The following is a 20,562-nucleotide window of genomic DNA, read 5'->3' as shown; positions in this document are numbered from 1 at the left end:
GTTCACCACATTATTCTAGGATTCACAACTCCTATAGGGTTTTATTATGTTTCCCAAAACATTCTCCCAAATCCTAATACTCCTCTCAATGCATCTGAATCCGTCCATTCACCGTGGCTAAAGGAAAACTCGATCCAAAAATATGGAAAAGAATACAACACATGGGGGTGGCCGCAATGACCACCCTACCCCCTGAGTGGCAGCCCATGTGCCTGGACGCAGCCTACGCTGCAGCACAGAAAACATTCTCCCTACATTTTTTTGTGTGAGAATGTTTGTATAAGCAATTCTGGAGGAGGGGGGGACTTGATCCGGACTCAATACAAGTTTGGATCAAGTCCCCACATGGAGACGTGTGGGGTCAAATCCAAACCCTCCATGGGAGTGGACCCTACACATCAGAGGTGGATCCCACAACCCATGGAGGGTCCAGATCTATCCCCATCGTCAATAAATAGTTGGTCATATAATATTGGCTAGAATACTGAATCTGACATGTTTGTAGTGTATCTAAGAGGAAACTTTCTTCTTTTGTTTTTTGGATAAAAAGAGGAAACTTTTCTGATACATAGGGGAGTTAAGCTATTCATCCAGGTTTCAGAATAATTATCACCTCCAATTGGAGGGGATAACGATTCGTAGGGGTTGTTTCTTAGAAATTAGTTCGTCTCTAGGGAGTCCAGCACGCCCAGGCCGGGTGCATCCAGCCGTTGGGATGTACCACACACATATCTAGGTGTGTGCCGAGATGTGTGCGGCACAACTCAACCACTGGATGCCCCCGGGTGCCGGGCTCCCTGGAGACGATCCTGGTCCTGTTTCTCCCTAGTCGCATCCTACTTTTAAGCTATTTCATAACTAGAAGGGAATTATATTGACAATTCATTATTCTGTAATTTTACAACTTGCCACTTGGTAATAACTCTTCATCCATCTCATTGGTCAATTTCAACAGAAAAAATGAGCATGCCATAAGTGTCTTCAAAGTTGTGAAAAACTTTACAAACATACCATTAATCTGCATTATTAGTCTATTACCTGTAGAGTTTTGGGAGAGGGTTCCCCAAACTGCTAGTGTATGGAGGAGTTTGCACACCAAACCAATGGATGTCTTGAAAAAGGCATCATTCATATGGGACCCACATTTTCAAAATAAGTTAGAAAATAAAATTAAAAAAAAATCATGTGAGAGGGGCACTTAGGCAGCCCAGCTGTTGGATGCTCATTGGAGAGGATCTCGATCCCTATTTGACCCGCATTATATACTCATATTGGGATGAAATTGGTACATGATCCTCTACAACATGAACCCACCCATTTCCACCATTCTTGTCACATGGCAACTAGTGATTTCTACAAAGTTCCCCTTTACCCTCCTATTGAATATTAACATTTCATTTTTCGAAATATACCATTTAAACACATACATCATTATTTTATATATTGTGTGTAGAAATACAAGAGGGTGGGTCTCGACAAAATAGTAGTAAGGTTCCTCCATTGCAACCTGATAGTTGTGAATTTGAATCAGAAAACAGTCTCTTCACAAAGCAGAGGTAAGACTACATACATATCTGCCCTTCTCCATACCCATAGTAACGGAAGCCTCGTGCATTAGGTATGCCCTAAATAAATACCATTTATTTTAACTATTTTATGTAATATTTACATGTAACGGATCGAAAATGAGCACATCCAACTGGCAAGTCCAAGGCTTATAATAGTTGTCATCCACTTTTGCTATTCGATCAGCTTCTCCAAGGAGAGTAGTATTTCTAGGCTGGGCAGTTTGGAGAGGGTTCTCCATGCAAGCCTTGATTTTGCCACGTTAGACAAGTATGTTCTTTTTTGGATAAGTAGACCCAAAAGTCCCTTAATATTTGTTTGATTGGGCTTGGGCCTGATTGGAAATGTCTTTTAATCAGGCCCGGAATAAAAGAGAAAGTTGATGGATACTCTTACATGGGCATCCATTGCCATTAAAGATCTTTGGAGACTGAAAAGCGCAAGCATCAATCATAAGGGTGGGGAATGGCAAGTAGGCTAGGGGGCCCACCTGAGTTTTATAAGGCAAAGCCCAAATTGAATGCAATCCAACCATGAGCCCGCCGAGCCCAAGCCCAAGCCTAAAGACTTTCTTGTTTTTCATGAATAAGAATTTGGCTCAAGTCGCATTGGGCTTGGGAGAGTTTCACAACTATTATCACTATATGGTATCCTAGGGTTTCATGTTAGGTAAGGAATAAGATCAAGATTGTTTATGATCATTAGAACAACTTATTACCCTCAATCTATTAGCTTCTTATAATAATGGATTGGGATTATCTTTTAACTATACCATCTGATATGCATAAGTGCATATTTAACACGTACATAAACTAAAACAACTGTGAAGCTACTAGATCCATCGGAAGACATAAATATGGAGTAATCGGCTAAGAATTGTTTTAATCCGGCACTTTAAAGCAGATACAAATTTGAAAAACCATTTGTAAGAAGCTTGTTTTAAATCATATATGGACTTGTAGAGACAACAAACATGATTTTGCTCCCCCTTTCAAAACTAAAAAATTTAATCCTAGTTCTAGGGATTTTAAGCTTTCAATATTTAAACTCTAGCCTAATTCAAGACTCAAAAGTCTAAACCTAATCTTCAGTTTGTCGGGGCGGGATATTTGCCTAAGTACCAACCAACTGTGCTAGCAGTTAGAAGTGATTTTCATGATTAAAGACCAATCATATATCTAGAATTAGCTTCTTCCTGCTCTGCATATGAAAGAACCTACCAGGCTCTATGCCCTTATGCCTCTATGAGGGTAATAGCAGCCTTATAGCCCATTTAGCACGCCCATGGGCATTCGAGATCTCTGAGTGTACTCACACTGCCAATTGGACTAACCACCCAGGCCCACTCAATACTCCTTATCCACTAGTGGCTTCTGGCATCTCGCGCGATTTATATAGTCGTACCGTCGACCGTCGTACAGTTCCAACGAAGTTTCTGTAAAATGCTCTCCACTCAGCTGCTCTGTTTCAACTCCATCACATCGATGGCTTCTTAGTACTTCGTTCTGCAAGACTGCAACTCGGTAGTTTCAGTTTTGAAAGGAAGAAATTTAGACAAAAGAAGGAAGCGATAACGTGGGAAGTAGTGAGGAATTGGTGCATGTTGTATCGGTCTCCCAAATCCTTGAGTCCTCCCAAGGGGATTCGATGAAAGAGAAATCGTTATCCTCTTGGGTAAATTTTGGGTCTGTAGGGTTTGTTTTGGTTATGCCTTGTCGCTTTTAGAAAGAAAAAAAAAATTTTCTGCTTATTCTGGCAATAATTGATTTCTTTAAAATGGATGAGGTCGTAATTCGATTCTAGTGCTTCTCATCGTTCTGGATTTTTGATTGATCCTATGTGATTTGACTCCCTCAAAATTCTTGTTGTTCTGTATGTGCAATGAAAATGCAGATTTAGAATGGGTTTCGTTTTTTGATCACCTAGTGGTTTCTTGCCTAAGAATTTCTTTTTTTTTTTTTTTTTTTTTTTTTTTTTTTGGGTAACTAGAATTTCATGTTCTATTTCACTAGTTTCTTAGGTGCTCGCATCATTCAAATTCATAGGTGCTCACATCATTTCAAGTTCTTTGATAAATGTCTTTATAACTATACAAACCTATAACATAGTGTCTGGTTTTAATATCAAATGTTAGGTACTTGACTGTTACATCAAAAAGTCTATAACTGATGAAACATGTTGAATCAAATCCTTTAATATAAATATATGGTTGATGGAACGTATTAAATCAAACCCTTTAATATATCCCATATTATTAGGTTGACCCAATGACAGATATTTATTCCGCTAGATCTCAAGCCTTCAACTGCTGACGCCAGATCAAGGTTTAAGTAATCCATATTAAAATCGATCTCTGATAACGATTCCTCAAACCATGGTACAGATCCGACTTAATTGCTCCAGGATCGTCAAGAGGAGTAGAGCAGCAGATAAATGTAGGAGAGACATGGTTGATTTGCTCTGTTTCTGCTCGAGGTTTATTTTATTGACATAAAATTTTAAATGAAATGATGAAAATTGATTTTATTGAAATCCGAAGGATAAAGCCACAAACAAATTCAGCCTTATAGGCACCCAAGCATAAAGACACAAAAAGCTACATCCATGGTTCCTTCCATCCAAAAACAAACATGGCCTAGGCCTGGTTATCCGAAGAGACCACATCAACAACAACAAAAGTTACAGAGACCCAAAAAAAAATTGAAAAAAATAAATAGAGGGTTTTGAATGAGGGCTGAAATGACTCACTCAAATGAAATCAGCATTTAGCATTCAAGAAATTGGAGAGATCAGAGAATGCCAACAATTGAATGGGGGAATCATCCATCAGAATCTGTGACTACGACGACGACGAAGGAGGCTGAGGAAGGAAGAATTCAGAGTACATATCCATGAAGAACTTGTTAACGATGTCGAGGTAGGCAGGGCAGGTGAGTCGAGAGTAGTAATGCAGAACCTCTTCTATGTCTAACACATGTTCCATGTTGCTAGCGTCCATCATCTCCAGCTCCTTCAGCTTCTGAAACACCACTAACTGGCCCTCTCTCTCTTTCACATTGCTCTCACTGCGAGTGTGAGAGCCTAATTTTCCTCCACCTCCATGACTATGGGCTCTCCTCATTTCGACAGTCTCTGTTCTTCTCTCTTCCACATGCCTAACCTTTGCCGGGCTCTGTTTTCTTCCGTACTTGATTTCTTCGTCAATGGACAATTGTTTCTTGGACATGGGTGGTGATTTCTTCTTGTTTCTCTTGTTAGCCTTTTCCAGATCGGAGGAATCCCATCGATTGGAGAAATCTCTGTAGAAATTATTATCCAATTCTCTGAAGCTTTGATGGGAATTGGTGTTACAAGAACAGGGATTGAAAGGAGGGGTCTTGGGTAGCCTCTGGTACCCAGTGGACAGAAATGATTTAAAGCTTTGGATGGTGTTGTGGAAGAACTTCTTCGTCTTGGCTATAGAGTTCCGTAGCAACATTTTGTGACGCTGGTGTTTGCTTACCTGGTTAGATGATCTTCTTCCTCCTATCTCTTTCTCTCTGTCTCTTCCCAATCAATCTACCTATCTATCCCGTTGCATGAAGTCTGGAACACAACAGACACTGTGGATTCTTGGATTCTAGTGGGTTCTATTGCTTTTGTTTTAGAGATAAGAAGGTGGAGATGTTGAGATGTTTTTTTTGGCTTTCTTTTTAATAATTTTCATTGCTTACCTTAAGAAAGAAAGACAAAGGGTCCAAGGAATAAGACAAAGGCTCCAACCAACAGAAGAAGATGTCTCCTCACTTTTATTGCCTTCCACAAATTCTTTCCTTTGAATTCAAAACCTGCTCTCTCTTCTCTTCTGTCTAACTAACATTGGAGAAGAAGATGCCAAAGGACGATGGAATCTGATTTTGTGAACTTTCGATTAGAAGATTATTTTTGTTACTTTTTTAATTTTGGTTGTGGAGTTGGTAGCGTTGAGCGTAGAAGCGGCGGCCCCCTTTGGAATTTGGAAGGAAGCAATGAAGAGCAGAGCAGGTGGCTCTCTCTCTCTCTCTCTCTCTCTCTCTCTCTCTCTCTTAATCACTGATAGGACATAGGAGTAATTTAATACTTGATTCAGTACTTCTCAGACTATCTAAACCACCTAGGTCCTTATTGGAAGATACTAAACCGCAGAATCATAGTAGGACAATGATTAAGAACTCTTTTGAACCAATGGTTAGAGATTCCATCTCTAGATCGAGACATCATTTTGTCTGTTCTTTTCTACCGAGGGATGTATTAAAGTGGTCCTGAAAATGTGGTCATCTGATATGAGTGACCCACCTGATGGATGGATGGACCCATCAGAACCATTGAGCCACGGTGGATTCAAATTCTGATAAAAAAGGGAAGGAGACTCTCACAGCCCGGTTGCGTAGCCACAGCCTCAGCCCCGTGTGGATGCCAATGAGAGCACGTACACAAACATCCAATCAGGGACAGGGTGGTTATTTCATGTTGCTATGTGTTTGGGCCCAAAAACTTAAAAAGAAGTTTCATGTCCCATAACATGGCTGTCCCCTTTTGTCAATCTCTCTCTTCCTCCCTATAAAATGGCCTATCCCCCGGACTCATTCAAGAAGAGAACATTTCTCTCTCCCTCACCTCGTGTAACCCTTCATTTGTGGGAAATTGAATTTGGGACACCATGAGCGAAGCACATCATCCTAAACCAGCCAAACAAACCCACGGGCCCAGGCGACTTTTTATGATGTTAGAACCTACAGTGAGAGAATCCACAATACATATTGAAATAGTAAGCTTTAGTTATTCATACTTATTTGTTCATGTTCTCAAATCAGGTTTAACAGGAATCCAATTAAAGGTACATTGAAACTGTTTTCAAAACCAACACTACAAATCACATTAAACCGAGAGTCAACTTGATAAAGAAAACCAAATAAAAATCAGTAAATCGGATCAAATACAAACGATTCTGATTTTAACTGATTTCTATTCTGTTCGAAGTGCTTTGCACCTTATCAAAACGTTAACCAAGTCAGAACAAGACCGAATAACTTGAATCGGAATGATTAGCACCTTTAACTAGGGAGCAAGTGAAGCAGTTCCATCGAGCTGCCGGAGAAAAGGTTCTTCCAAGAGGTTTAACAAGAGGCACACGCCTCTAAACGGGTTCGAAGTTGACCACATCTGATGGAGAAAGGCCTCCAAGCCGTTCAAAGGGGAGCCCGTTCATGTGGCGATCTGTGGTGCCTCCTTCAAGATGTGCGGTGCACCCCTGCACCATAGAGAAGCCCGATCCATATGAATGATTCAGAATTGGATTCATAAATAGTGTCCTCCTAGCCAAAGAGAGACAGTTAAGTTGTTAATCTCCTTGGGAACAAATTTGAAAGTACAAGATTCAAATTTTGGTGATAATTTTGAAAATTTCCATCAAAACTAACTTCTAATTTTGAAAATTTCCATTCGAAACTAACTTCTCCATGTTCATCATATTAATTCAAATTTTTTTTCTTTTTTCTTTTGTGGTGAAACTTTGAAAAAGACTTGGAAAACAGATAATGGTTAGTTAAAATACTGATATGGTAAAAAAGAAAAAAGAAATCTAAACATTTAAAAATGGCCTTTGCTATGTCGCAGGATGTGCACCGCACACCTGCCATACCAGAGGATCTGGACTCGTGTCATTCCGACACTTCCCTTTAACTAATTAAGATATTAGTTAGTCACACAATTTATTTGTGTATAGTGTTGTTTTCTTTCGTGTTTTTCAAATATAAACATTTAAAATCCATGTTGTTCCCCACCCCCCTTGCAATTTTTTAAATATTTAAATGTATTTTCTATGGTATCATTTAAATTTTGAACCGTTTTAAACACATTAATAAATTAATTTTGTGATTTCTGTTTTAACTATAGGAAAGGCCAAGAATGTTTAAGTAAAAGACTAGAGTAAGATCATTCAATTCACTATATGGCGTCAAATTTGACATATAAAAAACTTTAATTCTATGGGACAATTAAGACTTACAAGTCATCAATTCATGAAACAGAAAAATAAGGGACATAGTTGAAACGACCTCTCCTTCTAAGGGTGCACCAACTACCTTTGCTAAAGGATACCTTCAATTCTTTGCCAGCAAAAAAGTAGGATTCATTCAATAAAAATTAACACCTATTTGCCCAAGATTTCAAATCCAAATGTCTCTAAAACTATACCTTCAATATCCACTAGCAAGTAGCAACCATTGCCCAAGATTTCAAAATCCAAAGTACCACTTCAAAAGGCTTTTAAAAAAAAATTTTGCTTTTCTTCAAGGATTTTGGACAATTTAAAACTTGACGTCAAGGTAACCCTAACCCACCTGATCTGTTAGACGCCTCTAATTCTTACGGGAAAAGGATGAGAAGCTGCCCCCTTATATTATTATGCCTAGAGAGGGAATGGAGTTTCCGTCATGAATTTAGTTCATGATATCGGTGATGGTATCAGTCGTTCGACATCAATAATGTTACGTATCAGCTATATTAGTACAAATTTCATATTAAGGACCTCTTTGGTATCATTTTTTATTTTCATTTTTTGATAATTTTTCTTGCCATCTTTGATTAGTTTGGTGCTTATTTTTATGGACCAACAAAATACCTATGGTTTGATACATAAGAAATTGTCCATCCCAAAAATGACCACCACACCCTGGAAAACCCCACCTTTCAATGCGGGGGTGGTGGTCATTTCCCATGTCCCTTGTTTGGGTGCAGGGGCAGCATATTGCACGCTCCTAGGTAGCATTCTCTTTCCCATTTTTATATATTATTAAAGAAAAAATATCCCTACCAAGCTGCATGGCGCCAGCGCCTGGACACGGAAGGTGAAATGATGGCCCCGCCCCTTGGGATGCCAATATCCCACCCCTGTGGATGTCTTATAGTGTGTGTGCTCACATTGGCCCTCACATTGTTGTAAGGCGACGCAATCTGATAGCAATCCCCATTTATTATTAAATTAATGAAATTTGTTTAGTATCCAGGAGTGCCTACGCTGACACGAATCATTATCCCCTTCAATTCGCTGCACCTTCCAATTCCTCTAATTCTTCATATGGAGGCAAAAATGACCACCATACCCCTGCCCAAAAACACTGCCCAAGGTGGGATCCACTCCCCCCTATTAGATGAATTGGAGGTGCCCGGGAATTGGATATGAAATGGAATCTTTCCTCAATTGGGGGAGGAGAGTGATAGACCTAGGGGACATTGGTGTAGGCCACGCTCCCGGACAAAGAACACCCCTTTAAATTAATTATGGGAACATCCAGCCTGGCAGTGATGTTGTGCCCATTAATTGTACAACTATTCTTGATAATAATTGTAAAAACTTTATAATTTAGTTTTGTTATAATTTTACTTGGTGAAACTTCATTTTTAAACAAAGGAACCCCTAATCTTCAGAACAAGATAGAATGGTCAAATATTTATCAGCATTTTGAGATTTTCTACTGAGTAGTAATCTGTCATTCACGGGTTACGCTTCTGAAGGTCGTCATCAGTTCTCTTCCTTTTGTTTAAAGTATTTGAGAGGGGGAGAGAGAGAGAGAGAGAGAGAGAACCTAAAGTAGGGGAAAACCCAAGAAGTAAAAAGACATTACGGAGAGAGAGGAAAGGTGGCTAAACTGATCGTTCGAAAGGTGACCATTCAATACCAATTAACAAACATGAAACATCACTATCTGTGTCTTAAAGTAGTACTCCGGCCCTCATCATCTACAGCAATGGAGCCCTTATCTCATCTGCAACAAAGAAAGTCAGAAACATTCTTCAAAGCTGCTCCATGCATATCCCAATGGAATTCCTCTAATAATTCTTCTATATCCTCTTAATTCTTCTTATATATTATATATCTCATCAATCCAACCAAAAAGGGTCGTTTCTATGAGCTCTCTTAAAAGACACTGCAAGCAGCAGAAAGCTATTAATTTGCTCTCTCTCTCTCTCTCTCTCTCTGCCACACTCCTATTCTCCCACCTCACCAGTCCACTTATATAGAAAAGGAATTTTGTTTTACATAAGATACTCTGCGAACTCTGTAAAACAGGGAAATGGAAACTTATCCCTCTCTTAGTAATGGCATCTTTTGGGTTTTTAGACTTTTGGCTTTATTAGTCCATTCTGAATTTCTCTCCATTTTTTATTTTAATAAACTCGGTGATCATAGTTTGTCCATTCTCAATCTCGGACTTGACTCCAAATGTCTTTGCTAATAAGAAATGTAGATTTTAAAAAAGAGAAGGAACAAAAAGTTTGAAAAGTCCTTATTCCCTCCCTACTTGGTGCAATTTGGTGGCCCCAAATGTGATTGAGACTACTGTTTACAATAAAAGGAAATCAAATAGGTGATCATTAATTCTAATTTATATCAGGGGAAATGGAGAAATTTCTTTTAAGAAACAAATTAAATGAAAAATAAATAAATAAAGGGATTATATCAATGGACGTAGTTATCCATTGAACCAATGAAACACAGACAAAAGGGATTATTTTTCTTTTAAACAAAATGAAAAAAAAAAAAAAAAAAAAACAAAAACTTGGTGGGGGAGCAATAGCATGCACTGTGCCCACACACACACAGGGGTGAATGACCACCCAGACCCCAAAAAGGTGGAAATGTCCACCGTGTTGATGCTTCCACACACATAGGGTCCATGCTTCCCCCCCCCCCCTCAAGTAGAGAACTCTTCCCCAAAAAAAAAACTCAAGAAAAAAGCAAATTTCTTTCTCCTAGTGCAATTTAGTATTAATATCAAATTTCATTCGTAAACCAATAAAACTTTGTTGTGGGATATAATCTAAGACTTTAAGGCATTAAAAATATCGTTCACAAACTAATTGAGCTTTGTTGGAGGACCTAATCTAAAATCTTGAAGCATTTGGTGGAAAAAGTTCCTCAAATATATGAAGAAACCAAGTATCTGAACAAACAGGTGTGAGACTATAACTCTATGGTTCTCAATGTTTCAACGCTTACTCTCACTTGTAGCTATTCATATGCATAAACAAATTAAGAAGGATAATAATGAAATTTGGACTTTGATACTATGTTGAAGAATTTTTTTATCAAAATCAGCGTTTACTATGCATCTAAAGAGATTTTATTAAATTGCTTATTAATTTGGATTTTTCAAACTACTCCAAGACAATAATATATGACACTTCCAACGAGGTGGTGTAATTAGAGACTTCTTCTTCAGCAAGGAAATCTTACTAATGGAACATGTAAGAATAATAAGACCTAGGGTATTTCAAAATCATGAATAATAAAGAATGGGAGTTTATATATAATTGAACTCACATCACCATTGGTGAAGGGATTCTCTTTTTTAGTTTCATTGTAAAATAAATTAAAAAGGATGTACCTCATGCACTTGGCTCTTTCGTTGCAGGGTCTATGGAGGGTCATAATGTACGAAACCTTACAACCACTAGATCACAATGGAACAACCTTACTGTGCCAAAATATATATTGGTTTGAGGTGGGTAAGCCGCTGTATGAAAGTGAATCTTAGTTCAAACTACAACTCAAACAAACAGAAGGAATTAGTTTGCTTATTATTTTTTCATTATTTCTTATTTTGGGTTAAATAATAATCAAAGACCACCATTAAAACTTATCAAAAAAAATCCTTTTTTAAAAAAGAGAAGCTGTAAAAACTTTTTCAGAGCAGGGTTGTCTCTTGTATAGTCCGGTATAAGAACTCATTTCATTGTCTAACAACTTTTGACGTTTACTCTTCCACACCAACCTCACAACTGAAACAAAATCTCATCTCAGAAGCAAAAGAAAGAGCTAGCTACTCCTCTGCTTCTAGTCTTTTAGATAACTTATTAGACAGTAACAGATCTCCCTGTAGAAAAACTCAAAAGCTAAAAAGCAGAAGCTAGAAGAGTTAAAAGAAAAGATCGGAACAAATCGTTTAGCTTAGAGTTAAAAGATGAGAATTGAAAGAAGAAAGACAAGTTAGACAGAATTTGCAGAGTTAGCAACAATTAAACAGAAATGACTACTTTCCTGAGAAGACTTTTAAACAATAAAAAGATCAAGAAGAAACTGGCAGATTCTTCAAGACCAGTGAGAGAACAGAGTATCCCATATCTCAACAAAGGCTTCCACGATAACTCTATGATGATGAGTGGAATTTAAAGACAGAAAACACTGTAAGAGCTTCTCCAGATCCTCTCCTGCAAATATCTGCTTCTCTACGATCATTTCCACCATTGAAGTCCTGAAATCATTGTATGGGTCACTCGAACGCTTAACCACTGCAAAGCTCTCCTGAACTTTGGCCTCTGAGTCAATTGAACTATAACCCATTTCAGAATTCCTTCTCAAAGCTCTTTTCCGTCGGACTTCGGCTGCTTTCCGGCGAGAAATCCTTTCGTTTCGGAGGTAAATCTCAGAAGAATCAGAGGAGAAACTTTTTGAAGAGAAGAATGTCTCGGTCTCGTCTCCACTGCTGAACCACCCACTGTCAGTTTCTCCTGATGAAGAGTCAAAATGAAGTCTTTCTTTCTTGCTTATCTTTTTCTGGGTCTTCTTCTTCTTCTTCCCCTTCGTTTTCTTCGCCTTTCTTCGTCCCTCTTTGGCTTCAAATTCCTCAATCTCGTAATACGAATTCAATGGCGAAACAGGTAATGCAGGGGCACAAGTTCCTTCCTTGGCGTCATCAAACCCGACGCATTGGCTTCGTTCCGTCACTTTTGACCTCTGAAACACCTGCATTCTCACGAACACATCGTCTGCAGCTGACTCCATTGTCTCCGTTCTTCTTGGTCTACACATGGACGGGAAAGTTCGAACTTTTGGTGACAGAAGCTCGAGCGGATGGAAATCATGGCGAGTTTGAGATACGAAAACCGGCTTTTCGATGAAATCGACTATGTTTCGGGATCGACACGACCCAAATGAAGCACGGAACATGCGAGAGAGTCGTGGCTTGAATCTTCCCTCCATTAGAGTAAATTACAGATACAGAGAGTTTCTAATGGAGATTCCTCTCTATTGATACAAATAAGCAAGAAACCAAATGTACATTACTTCTTCCTTCCTTCCTCCCTCCACATTTAAATGGAAGAAAGAAATTTAAAAAATGGGATTGGATAGTTTTTTACTATTTTCGTCGTCTCCACTGTCCTCGTAAGAAAAAGCTGTTAGCAATGCACCCAAAATGTATATTTTTTTCAAATTGTAAAAGTCGAGAGAGGTAGCGTTTTCAGAAACTTTTTCTATGTTTGGTTAGTCAATAAATTTCGCCTACCTTAATACCATAGGTATACATTTGGGTGGTGGGGTCCACTAAGCATAAAATTGAAAGATGAGAAGGTAATGCAGAGCTGATATTCTAAACTAGTAGGCTACATAATACCTAGATTGATTGCATGGAATATTAACTTTAATCAAATAGTATTAACCTCACAAGATAATCATCAGATGCTTTAAATTCTATGATCAAGTTGATATTCCAATCGAAGGATGGCCCTTACTTGGGATCAAGGATTTTAAACCCGGAATTAGACTTTGAATCAGAATCGGTCTCAAAAAACCCTAGAATCAGTCTCTTAGATCCGAAAATCCAACGATCTGATCCCAGAAAAACTAGAATCGACCGCTCTGGAATGTCCAGAATCAAGATTGGGCTCAGCTGATTCGAATTTCGATCGAGATCTAATTCCAGTTTTTCGAAACCGTGCTTGAGATGCGCTGTTGATACCATTGTAGGCATTCTTGTATGCTGGAACTGGTTTCCTATCAAAAGGAGGCAATAGAACAAGAAAATTGATAGATTTACAACTTTTTTGTTTTTTGGGTAAAGAATTGATAGAATTACACCATGGCAACTGTAGCTAGTGACTGATCCATCCACACTGCCAACCCCCACCTCCAAAAGAAAAAAAAGGTACAAGAATAATTCCATTTTTATTACATGTTAACTAAATAAATTCTTTGTAAGTTTGTATTAAATGAGTATATAGTAAGTTATTTCCAAAAAAGAGAAGTGTGTAATATAAGGGAAAATATTCCTACCCACATGGATTGCTTAAAGCTAAAGACTTGTTTGTATATCTAATTTGGGTTTCTATGAAATGGGCTTCCATTCTCTTGCATTGGAAGTTCTGAAGCTAGCTCTGAGGCTCACCTTCCTTGGAATAGTACAACAAATAGGTTATTGAATTTGATTGAAAGAGATGGAAGCTTATTGAGGAAGATGGTGTGACCATTTGGGTTGGGTAATCAAGGTGAGACCTCCTCTTACATTCTTTTCATAATTATCTCATAATAATTTTGCAGTGAGTGAGTGAGTAGTCAATTTCTCCCCTAGAAACTACCACCCATCCTATTTGTTCTATAAGAAGATCCCCACTTGGAATTTCTTTGTTAAATAATAAAGAACACCTATAATAACGTAAACCCATATCAGAGAGAGAGAGAAAGAAAGATTTTTAAATGTAAGAAAGGCAGTATTGTGACCTTTCCCATTTGTTCTATAAGAAGATACCCCTTGAAAGGCCTATAATTAAGCAAACCCTTTAGTGAGACTGTGAGAGAGAGAGAGAGATTTTGAAATATGAGAATTATTTCTTTCTTAAATAATGAATTGAAGAAGACCTATAATTAAGGAAACCCATATGAGAGAGAGAGAGAGAGAGATTTTGAAATGTTTATTTTTGGGTAACCAAGAGATTTTGAAATGTGAGAGGGAAGAGCAAAGGCAATATTGTCACCTTTCTCACGTTGTTTAGTGGCACAATGTCCCAAACACATGTCAATATGTTAATGTCTTATTCGAAGATACAAATGGTTGGAGACAAAGTGTAAGGGTGAGGTTTTGGATCACCGAGGGATTGATTCTTTGACAGAACTCCATCCCAAACGAAAGAGTATGTTCTTATGGGCTTATGGGCTATGGCTGACTCTCTCTCTTTCTTGACTTCCATAAAGGGTATCCCAACACCAACAAACTTCCAAAAGCACTCAAACGGAGAGACGAGTGAGTGTATCTCCTTCCCTTTACTCAAAGCAAGTAACCAACAAAAGCTACAAAACAATCCTGGTTAAGAATTTCAGCTTTTTCAATCTTCGGGTGAGCTCTGTGACAAGAAGAACACATCAAAGAGATACACTCATCACCCACTTTTGCTGGTTTCTTACGAAGATTGCGTTTGAAACTTGAAAAAGGCTCTGAATATCTCAACTCACTTCTTTGTTTATTATTTACTGTGGGGTATGGGTCCAAGAGACTTAGACTCAAGTCTACTTTAATCACCCCCAGTTGGCCTATGACCCAGCCCAGACGGTTTTTTGGGTTTGACTTCTGAGATTGAGTTCCACTTTTTTGTCTTTTTATTTTGTTGTGTACTAGAATTTAAGCTCACCAAAACCATCCTCAAGAATTGTAATTAATCTTCTTCCCATGGAGTCCTTAACTTCTCTTTTAATTCAAATAGAGATGCCCAATGCATGTTAAGACTCTTCTTTTTTTGCCATTGGATTGGAATCCAGTGGATGTGGACCCATGGACCCTTACAAATGGGATGCTTCTAGGTAACTGGGTTGGGTCCGTATGGGTTTCAGTCCAAGGGGGTAATCCTATAACTGTTTCGTATACTAAACTGTCCCAAAACTAGGATCTGATCTCGTTTAATAACGGAATGAGTTGGTTCTTATTTTGTAATGGTTTGGGGGCATTCAAACACTCAAATATAAGTATATCCTTTAAGGATGTCAATTTGGGATCAGAACTAGAAATCGTGTCTCATTAATTAATGGAATGGTGTTCGGATTGATTTTGGTACCAGATAATAAATGAGATGAGATTCTTGATGGTATCAATACCGAAATACCAGTTACGTGCCCAATGGAATTGGAACCACTATTACCCATCCAAAGGGCATATTACTTGTTCTTGTGTACAAGTTTTATGGTTGTAGCTTGATGTATTTGAGTGGTACTTTCTTTTAAAGAAGCTTCAGTTGATGGACCTTTAGTTTTGTTTCTATGAACTTGTTTAATGATAACACTAAAATTGATTTATTTATTTGGTCATCATTAATTCTTAATTGTCATTTTAAAAAGCTTACGTGTGATTTTAGGAAGTTTGATGAAATAAAACCATGAAATTCATTATGGTTTCATATTCTTAAGTTGCTTTCTAAGGTAAGGGAACACCTTATCATGATAGTAAGAAGATCCACAACACTAATAATGGAACCAGCTCATTACAAACGATTAAAGTTCATCTCCCTTTTCTATAGCGCTTTGAACTGCTTAAGAACCGGTATTGACCCATCTCACTAATAACCGGGACTGGGACCTAGAACTGTCATTCTTTGTTATTCCGACATAACTCTTATCAGTTAGAACTATTAAATATCAACTAACCCTAAATAATTAAAGATGCATCTTAAAACATTCTTGGTGGTTCCAGTTCTAGCCAGTTCCTTATTGGCCTTTTGATTCTAGATCCATTGGATAACCTATTCCAAAACCGTCATGACCTATGTAATAATCGATCCCAAAATCAACTCCCATAACCATCCCGTGTAACAATGAAATGGGTCAATTTTGCAATTTGGATCCTCTACTGCCGAGCTGCCCGGCAGGACCCTACTGCCAAGGCATAGCAAGGCAATAAATGACCGCCTTACCTCCACTCGGGCAAGACGCTAGGGTAGGGGTAAGGTGGTAATTTACCGCCTTGCTGTGTATTGGCAGTAGAGTCTTGCCGGGCAGCTCGGCAGTAGAGGATCAGGATCCCAATTTTGGGGTTTTAGCGGATCCACCCTTATTCCCCCAAGGGGAAATACTACTCCATTTAATATGGGCTAAGATGACTAATGAGCCAGTTCTCTGATCTGATTGACTAGCCTAAGATCTGGATCGTTCTTTGGCGGGAGAAACCAGAGCATGTCAGACATCTCGGACCTATATATAGGACGACCATTCTTGGCCTCATTGCCACCTTTAGATGACATAGAATTGCACCATTAGGTTCAGTTCTCCTTGGACTATAAATATGCTAAACTTACTGCTTAGGCCCAAATCTTGAGCCTCAATCTCAATCCAAACTATTTTAGGCTAAATTAGGCTTAAAACCAATTATGATGTGCTCCGCTACAGTTGATTATACAATAAGCAAATATTTTTTGTTAGTAAATAAATGGAATAAATTAGTTTCCTATCTAAAAACCAACTATAATTACTTCTTATTGTAAGCCATATTAAAAACCAAGCAAGGAGAGGCCATAATTCCATATACACTTATTCATCTAAGATGTTTGCTTTGACCTAAAGATCAAAAAAGGGAAAATTTCTTAGATTCACTAGATGAAAATGGAAATTAATTTGTTTTACATCCATTAAGAGGATGGTTCACCCACCATCCTAGGGTTCACAAACCCCTCCTTGGGTTTTAGTATATTCCAAATACCCTCCCGATACCTATTCCCGCTCTCTCCCGCCCCACAGTGAATGGGATCCCATTCACCATGGGTAGAAGGAAACTCGGTCAAAAAAAAACAAACAAATAAAACAAAACAAAAAACAAGAGTGAAACAATAAAAATAAAAAATAAAAAATAAAAAGACAGGTAGAAAAAGTTACGCACCCCTTTCCTCCTATTTTTCCCATCAAACTGGAATCAGATCAGGCGAATCAGCCCCAATCGAAGTTTCTAGGGTTTAGTTGGAATTTGATCAATTCCCGACCGATGCAGAATGGAATTTAACTCGTAAAATCATCAATCATCATAAATCAAAGCAACGACCCTACTACAATACGAAGTGTAATCGTAGATCACCGGAACAAGCAAGCAACTCCCTGGAAAAAAAAAGAAGCGCTTGTTCATTTTTATTATTATTTTTGGATAAAAGTGTAATCACACAAATCACAATCACACACCAATCCCAAAAGTTTAACCATCATTCTAGGACTAACCCTATACACATTTTTTTGAGGGTAGAACACCCCCCCTATGCACATTATGATCCTAATCATGTGAAGAACACCCCCCCCCCTATGCACATTATGAGCCTAATCATGTGAAGAACACCCCCCCCCCTATGCACATTATGAGCCTAATCATGTGAAGAACACCCCCCCCCCTATGCACATTATGATCCTAATCATGTGGTTTGCGTATAAACTCTCAATTCCCAAAAAAAGTTGGGGTAAAGTTAGGTATAAATCCAAGGCTTATATTTCTTCCTCCTTAAGTCTAAAGTTTGAAATTTCCATGAGTAGAATTAGTGAAATATGGAGGGGGTGTGTTCTAGTGTCGGAGAGGGACAGGGTTCTAATCCCGAAAGATGGCCTCCATCTCTTCCAAACTCTTGCCTTTGGTCTCCGGCAAGAACACAGAGAAGAAAATTACACCTATGCCCATGATCCCAGCCAGCACGAAGAACGTCCCACCGAACGTTATTTTCTCCGAGATCGTCAAAAAGGTCATTGAAACAACCCCACTCATCATCCGGTTCACTGAGACCGCCATGCTAGACCCTTGTGCCCTAAGCCGGGTTGGGAATATTTCGGACGAGTAGACCCATGTTACAGGCCCAAGCCCAATCGAGAAGAACGACACGTCAGCACAGACAGCCACCACGCACAACACTATCGCCCACAAGGGCTTCCTCACCGAACCCTCCCGGAATTTCGAGCCCAGGCCCAGCCCAGCTAGTGATACTGTCATCCCCATCGAACCTAATAGCAACATCGGCCGCCTCCCGAACCGGTCCAAGTAAAGAGCCGAAATCAGAACAAAAGAAGTCTTAGCGATGCCCATGATGATCGTCACTCCCACCAACTCTTTCTTCTTGCGAATTCCGGCAGCCCTGAACACCTCTGGACAGTAATAAACGACTGCATCGTTGCCGGAGGCTTGCATGAAGAAGTTGATTCCGATCGCTGCGATGAGCATCCGACGAATAGGTTTGGAAGGCTTAAAGAACATCTCCTTCCACGCACCTTTCCCTCGTAAATTCTCAGAAGCAGAAGCATCTTTTGTGATCTCTGCAAGTCTCATAAGGGCTTCTTCTTCACTTTTGGATGTTCTAATCAGAACCCGATTAGCTTCCTCAATTTGTCCTTGCATGACAAGCCACCGAGGCGACTCGGGCATCACCATGACGCCCGTGGCAATCCCAAGTGCAGGGACGGCTGCGACCCCAAGCATTAGCCTCCAGTTAATGTTTTCTGAGAGGACAGAGAAAGCGTAATTGGAGATGTAACCGAGTAAGATTCCGATGTTTATGAAGACCTCCGGGAGGGAAGTAAGGAATCCCCTGGTCGTAGCAGGTGAGAGCTCCGCAGTGTACACAGGCGCAATCATTAGTGAGAAACCGACCCCGATCCCGGCGACAACTCTACCGGCCAACAAGAATGGGAAGGAAGGAGCGAAACCCATGAGAATGGCACCGGCCAGAAATGTGGCAGCTGCGAGGACGATGGTGTATCGCCGACCAATCAAATCGGAAGTCTTGCCGGATGCCAGAGAACCGATCAAGGAGCACACGTTCAAGGAACCTACCAAGATTTCGACTTGGACTGATGTGATATTGAGATTTTCTTTGATGAACAACACTGCTCCACTCATCACCCCAATATCTGTAAAGACATTCATTTATCAAAGAAAGATCTTTTATGAGAAAAAATTGAAAAATCTTCCCAGCAGGGAACATAGTACGTTGGGGTGCCCAAAAAAAGACGAGTACATAGATCTATAGTAACACCACCTAACACCATCACCACCACCGCCTCTGCTGTCGCCGTTAACATAACCATTACTAAAAATACAATAAAGGCGGTGGAGGAGAGGCTTGAGGGTGGTTTGGATGTGATAGAAGCTAAGAAAGACAAAGTTAATGGGTGCAAGAGTAGGGTTTTCCCCGCTGATTGTAAAGTCTTGCGAAAAGGGTTTTTACAGTGACAGGAAATGTAGGCTGGTATCGATGCCCAAGGTTGTTCATGGAGGCAACCCAGATGCCCTGCCTCTCCAAATTAAAGGTACTTCTTCTTCTCATTTTCACGGGCTTGATAAAAAAAATTTCATGATTCAACCTTGATTATGATAAGACATATAGCCAGGGAATTGGGAATTTAAAGTTGAAACAGAACAGATGACCTCACCATAACCCAAGAGAATTGAATTGGTGGAAGCCAGCATAGCACTTGCCAAGACGTACTTGTTGAAACCAACCGAAGGAGTTGCCGTAGTTCTTTGTTGGGCTTCGATTTCTATGCCCTCTCTGCCATTCTCCTCCATAGCCATTTCTCCAATATTAATTCCTCTGATCTCCACGGTTTTTTCATTCTTTCCAGGCTCACCAATTTATTAAAAGCTCCCCAAAAGAAGAAATTTGAGTTGATAACAGCAATGATGGTGTAATGGTGTTTGTTTGGATCCTTTAACCAAACAGTTGAGGTGTTCAACAGTAATGGTGTAAGTTACAGATTTGAGTCAGATACCTGCGTCCCTGTACATTGTGATGCCATGTGGACGATGGATACAGAACTGTTTACTAGTTTTTCTTTTTTAGTTGCTTTGGAGAAACTCTTTTGTGAGAGACAGAGACTGAGAAGTGTAAAGAGATTAAGCTTCCTACTGCATGTGAGTGAGTGAGTGAGTGAGTGTGAAAGCGATACACTTGTTTCTATTTGGGATGAAAAGTGATATACACTTGTTAAGGAACGAGGAATTGAGGAGAATTTATTGTTTTTTGGAGAATTCGGATAAGGAAGAGAGCCAGAGAAGGCCGATCCCGACTCGATCCCCTTTGTAGAGTCTCTGTGGCCAAGGGCCGAGTGGTGCGACCAAGAGACGTGGGCGAATCGTAAGGGGTTTTGGCAGCGGACTCTGGTTTTTTCGATTTAATTTAAAAAAAAATAAATTACACGTTACCCCTTAAATATTTTATTATTTGGTGCCTCGCCCTTGAACTCTGTAAATGAGT

General features: G+C 39.3%; 3 protein-coding genes across 3 annotated transcripts; all 3 read right to left on the bottom strand.

Moving 5' to 3' along the window:
• Positions 1-4,401: 4,401 nt before the first annotated feature.
• Positions 4,402-5,179, bottom strand: LOC122651069. The gene has a single exon (XM_043844404.1). It carries the CDS (start codon positions 5,042-5,044, stop codon positions 4,406-4,408), a length of 639 nt encoding a protein of 212 aa, XP_043700339.1. The 5' UTR covers positions 5,045-5,179; the 3' UTR covers positions 4,402-4,405.
• Positions 5,180-11,508: 6,329 nt separating this feature from the next.
• Positions 11,509-12,596, bottom strand: LOC122651625 (transcription repressor OFP8-like). The gene has a single exon (XM_043845091.1). It carries the CDS (start codon positions 12,566-12,568, stop codon positions 11,678-11,680), a length of 891 nt encoding a protein of 296 aa, XP_043701026.1. The 5' UTR covers positions 12,569-12,596; the 3' UTR covers positions 11,509-11,677.
• A 5,310-nt stretch (positions 12,597-17,906) lies between these two features.
• LOC122651624 (polyol transporter 5-like) lies at positions 17,907-19,924 on the bottom strand. The gene is made up of 2 exons (XM_043845090.1): positions 19,739-19,924; positions 17,907-19,216 (listed from the first exon to the last, which is right to left on the bottom strand). Exons 1-2 carry the CDS (start codon positions 19,878-19,880, stop codon positions 17,907-17,909), a joined length of 1,452 nt encoding a protein of 483 aa, XP_043701025.1. The 5' UTR covers positions 19,881-19,924.
• Between the last annotated feature and the right edge of the window lie 638 nt (positions 19,925-20,562).

The sequence above is a fragment of the Telopea speciosissima genome, chromosome 2 (assembly GCF_018873765.1).
Source record: "Telopea speciosissima isolate NSW1024214 ecotype Mountain lineage chromosome 2, Tspe_v1, whole genome shotgun sequence".
NCBI lineage: Eukaryota > Viridiplantae > Streptophyta > Magnoliopsida > Proteales > Proteaceae > Telopea > Telopea speciosissima.
Note: the sequence above shows the minus strand (reverse complement) of the source record. Positions and strands in the feature narration are given on the sequence as shown.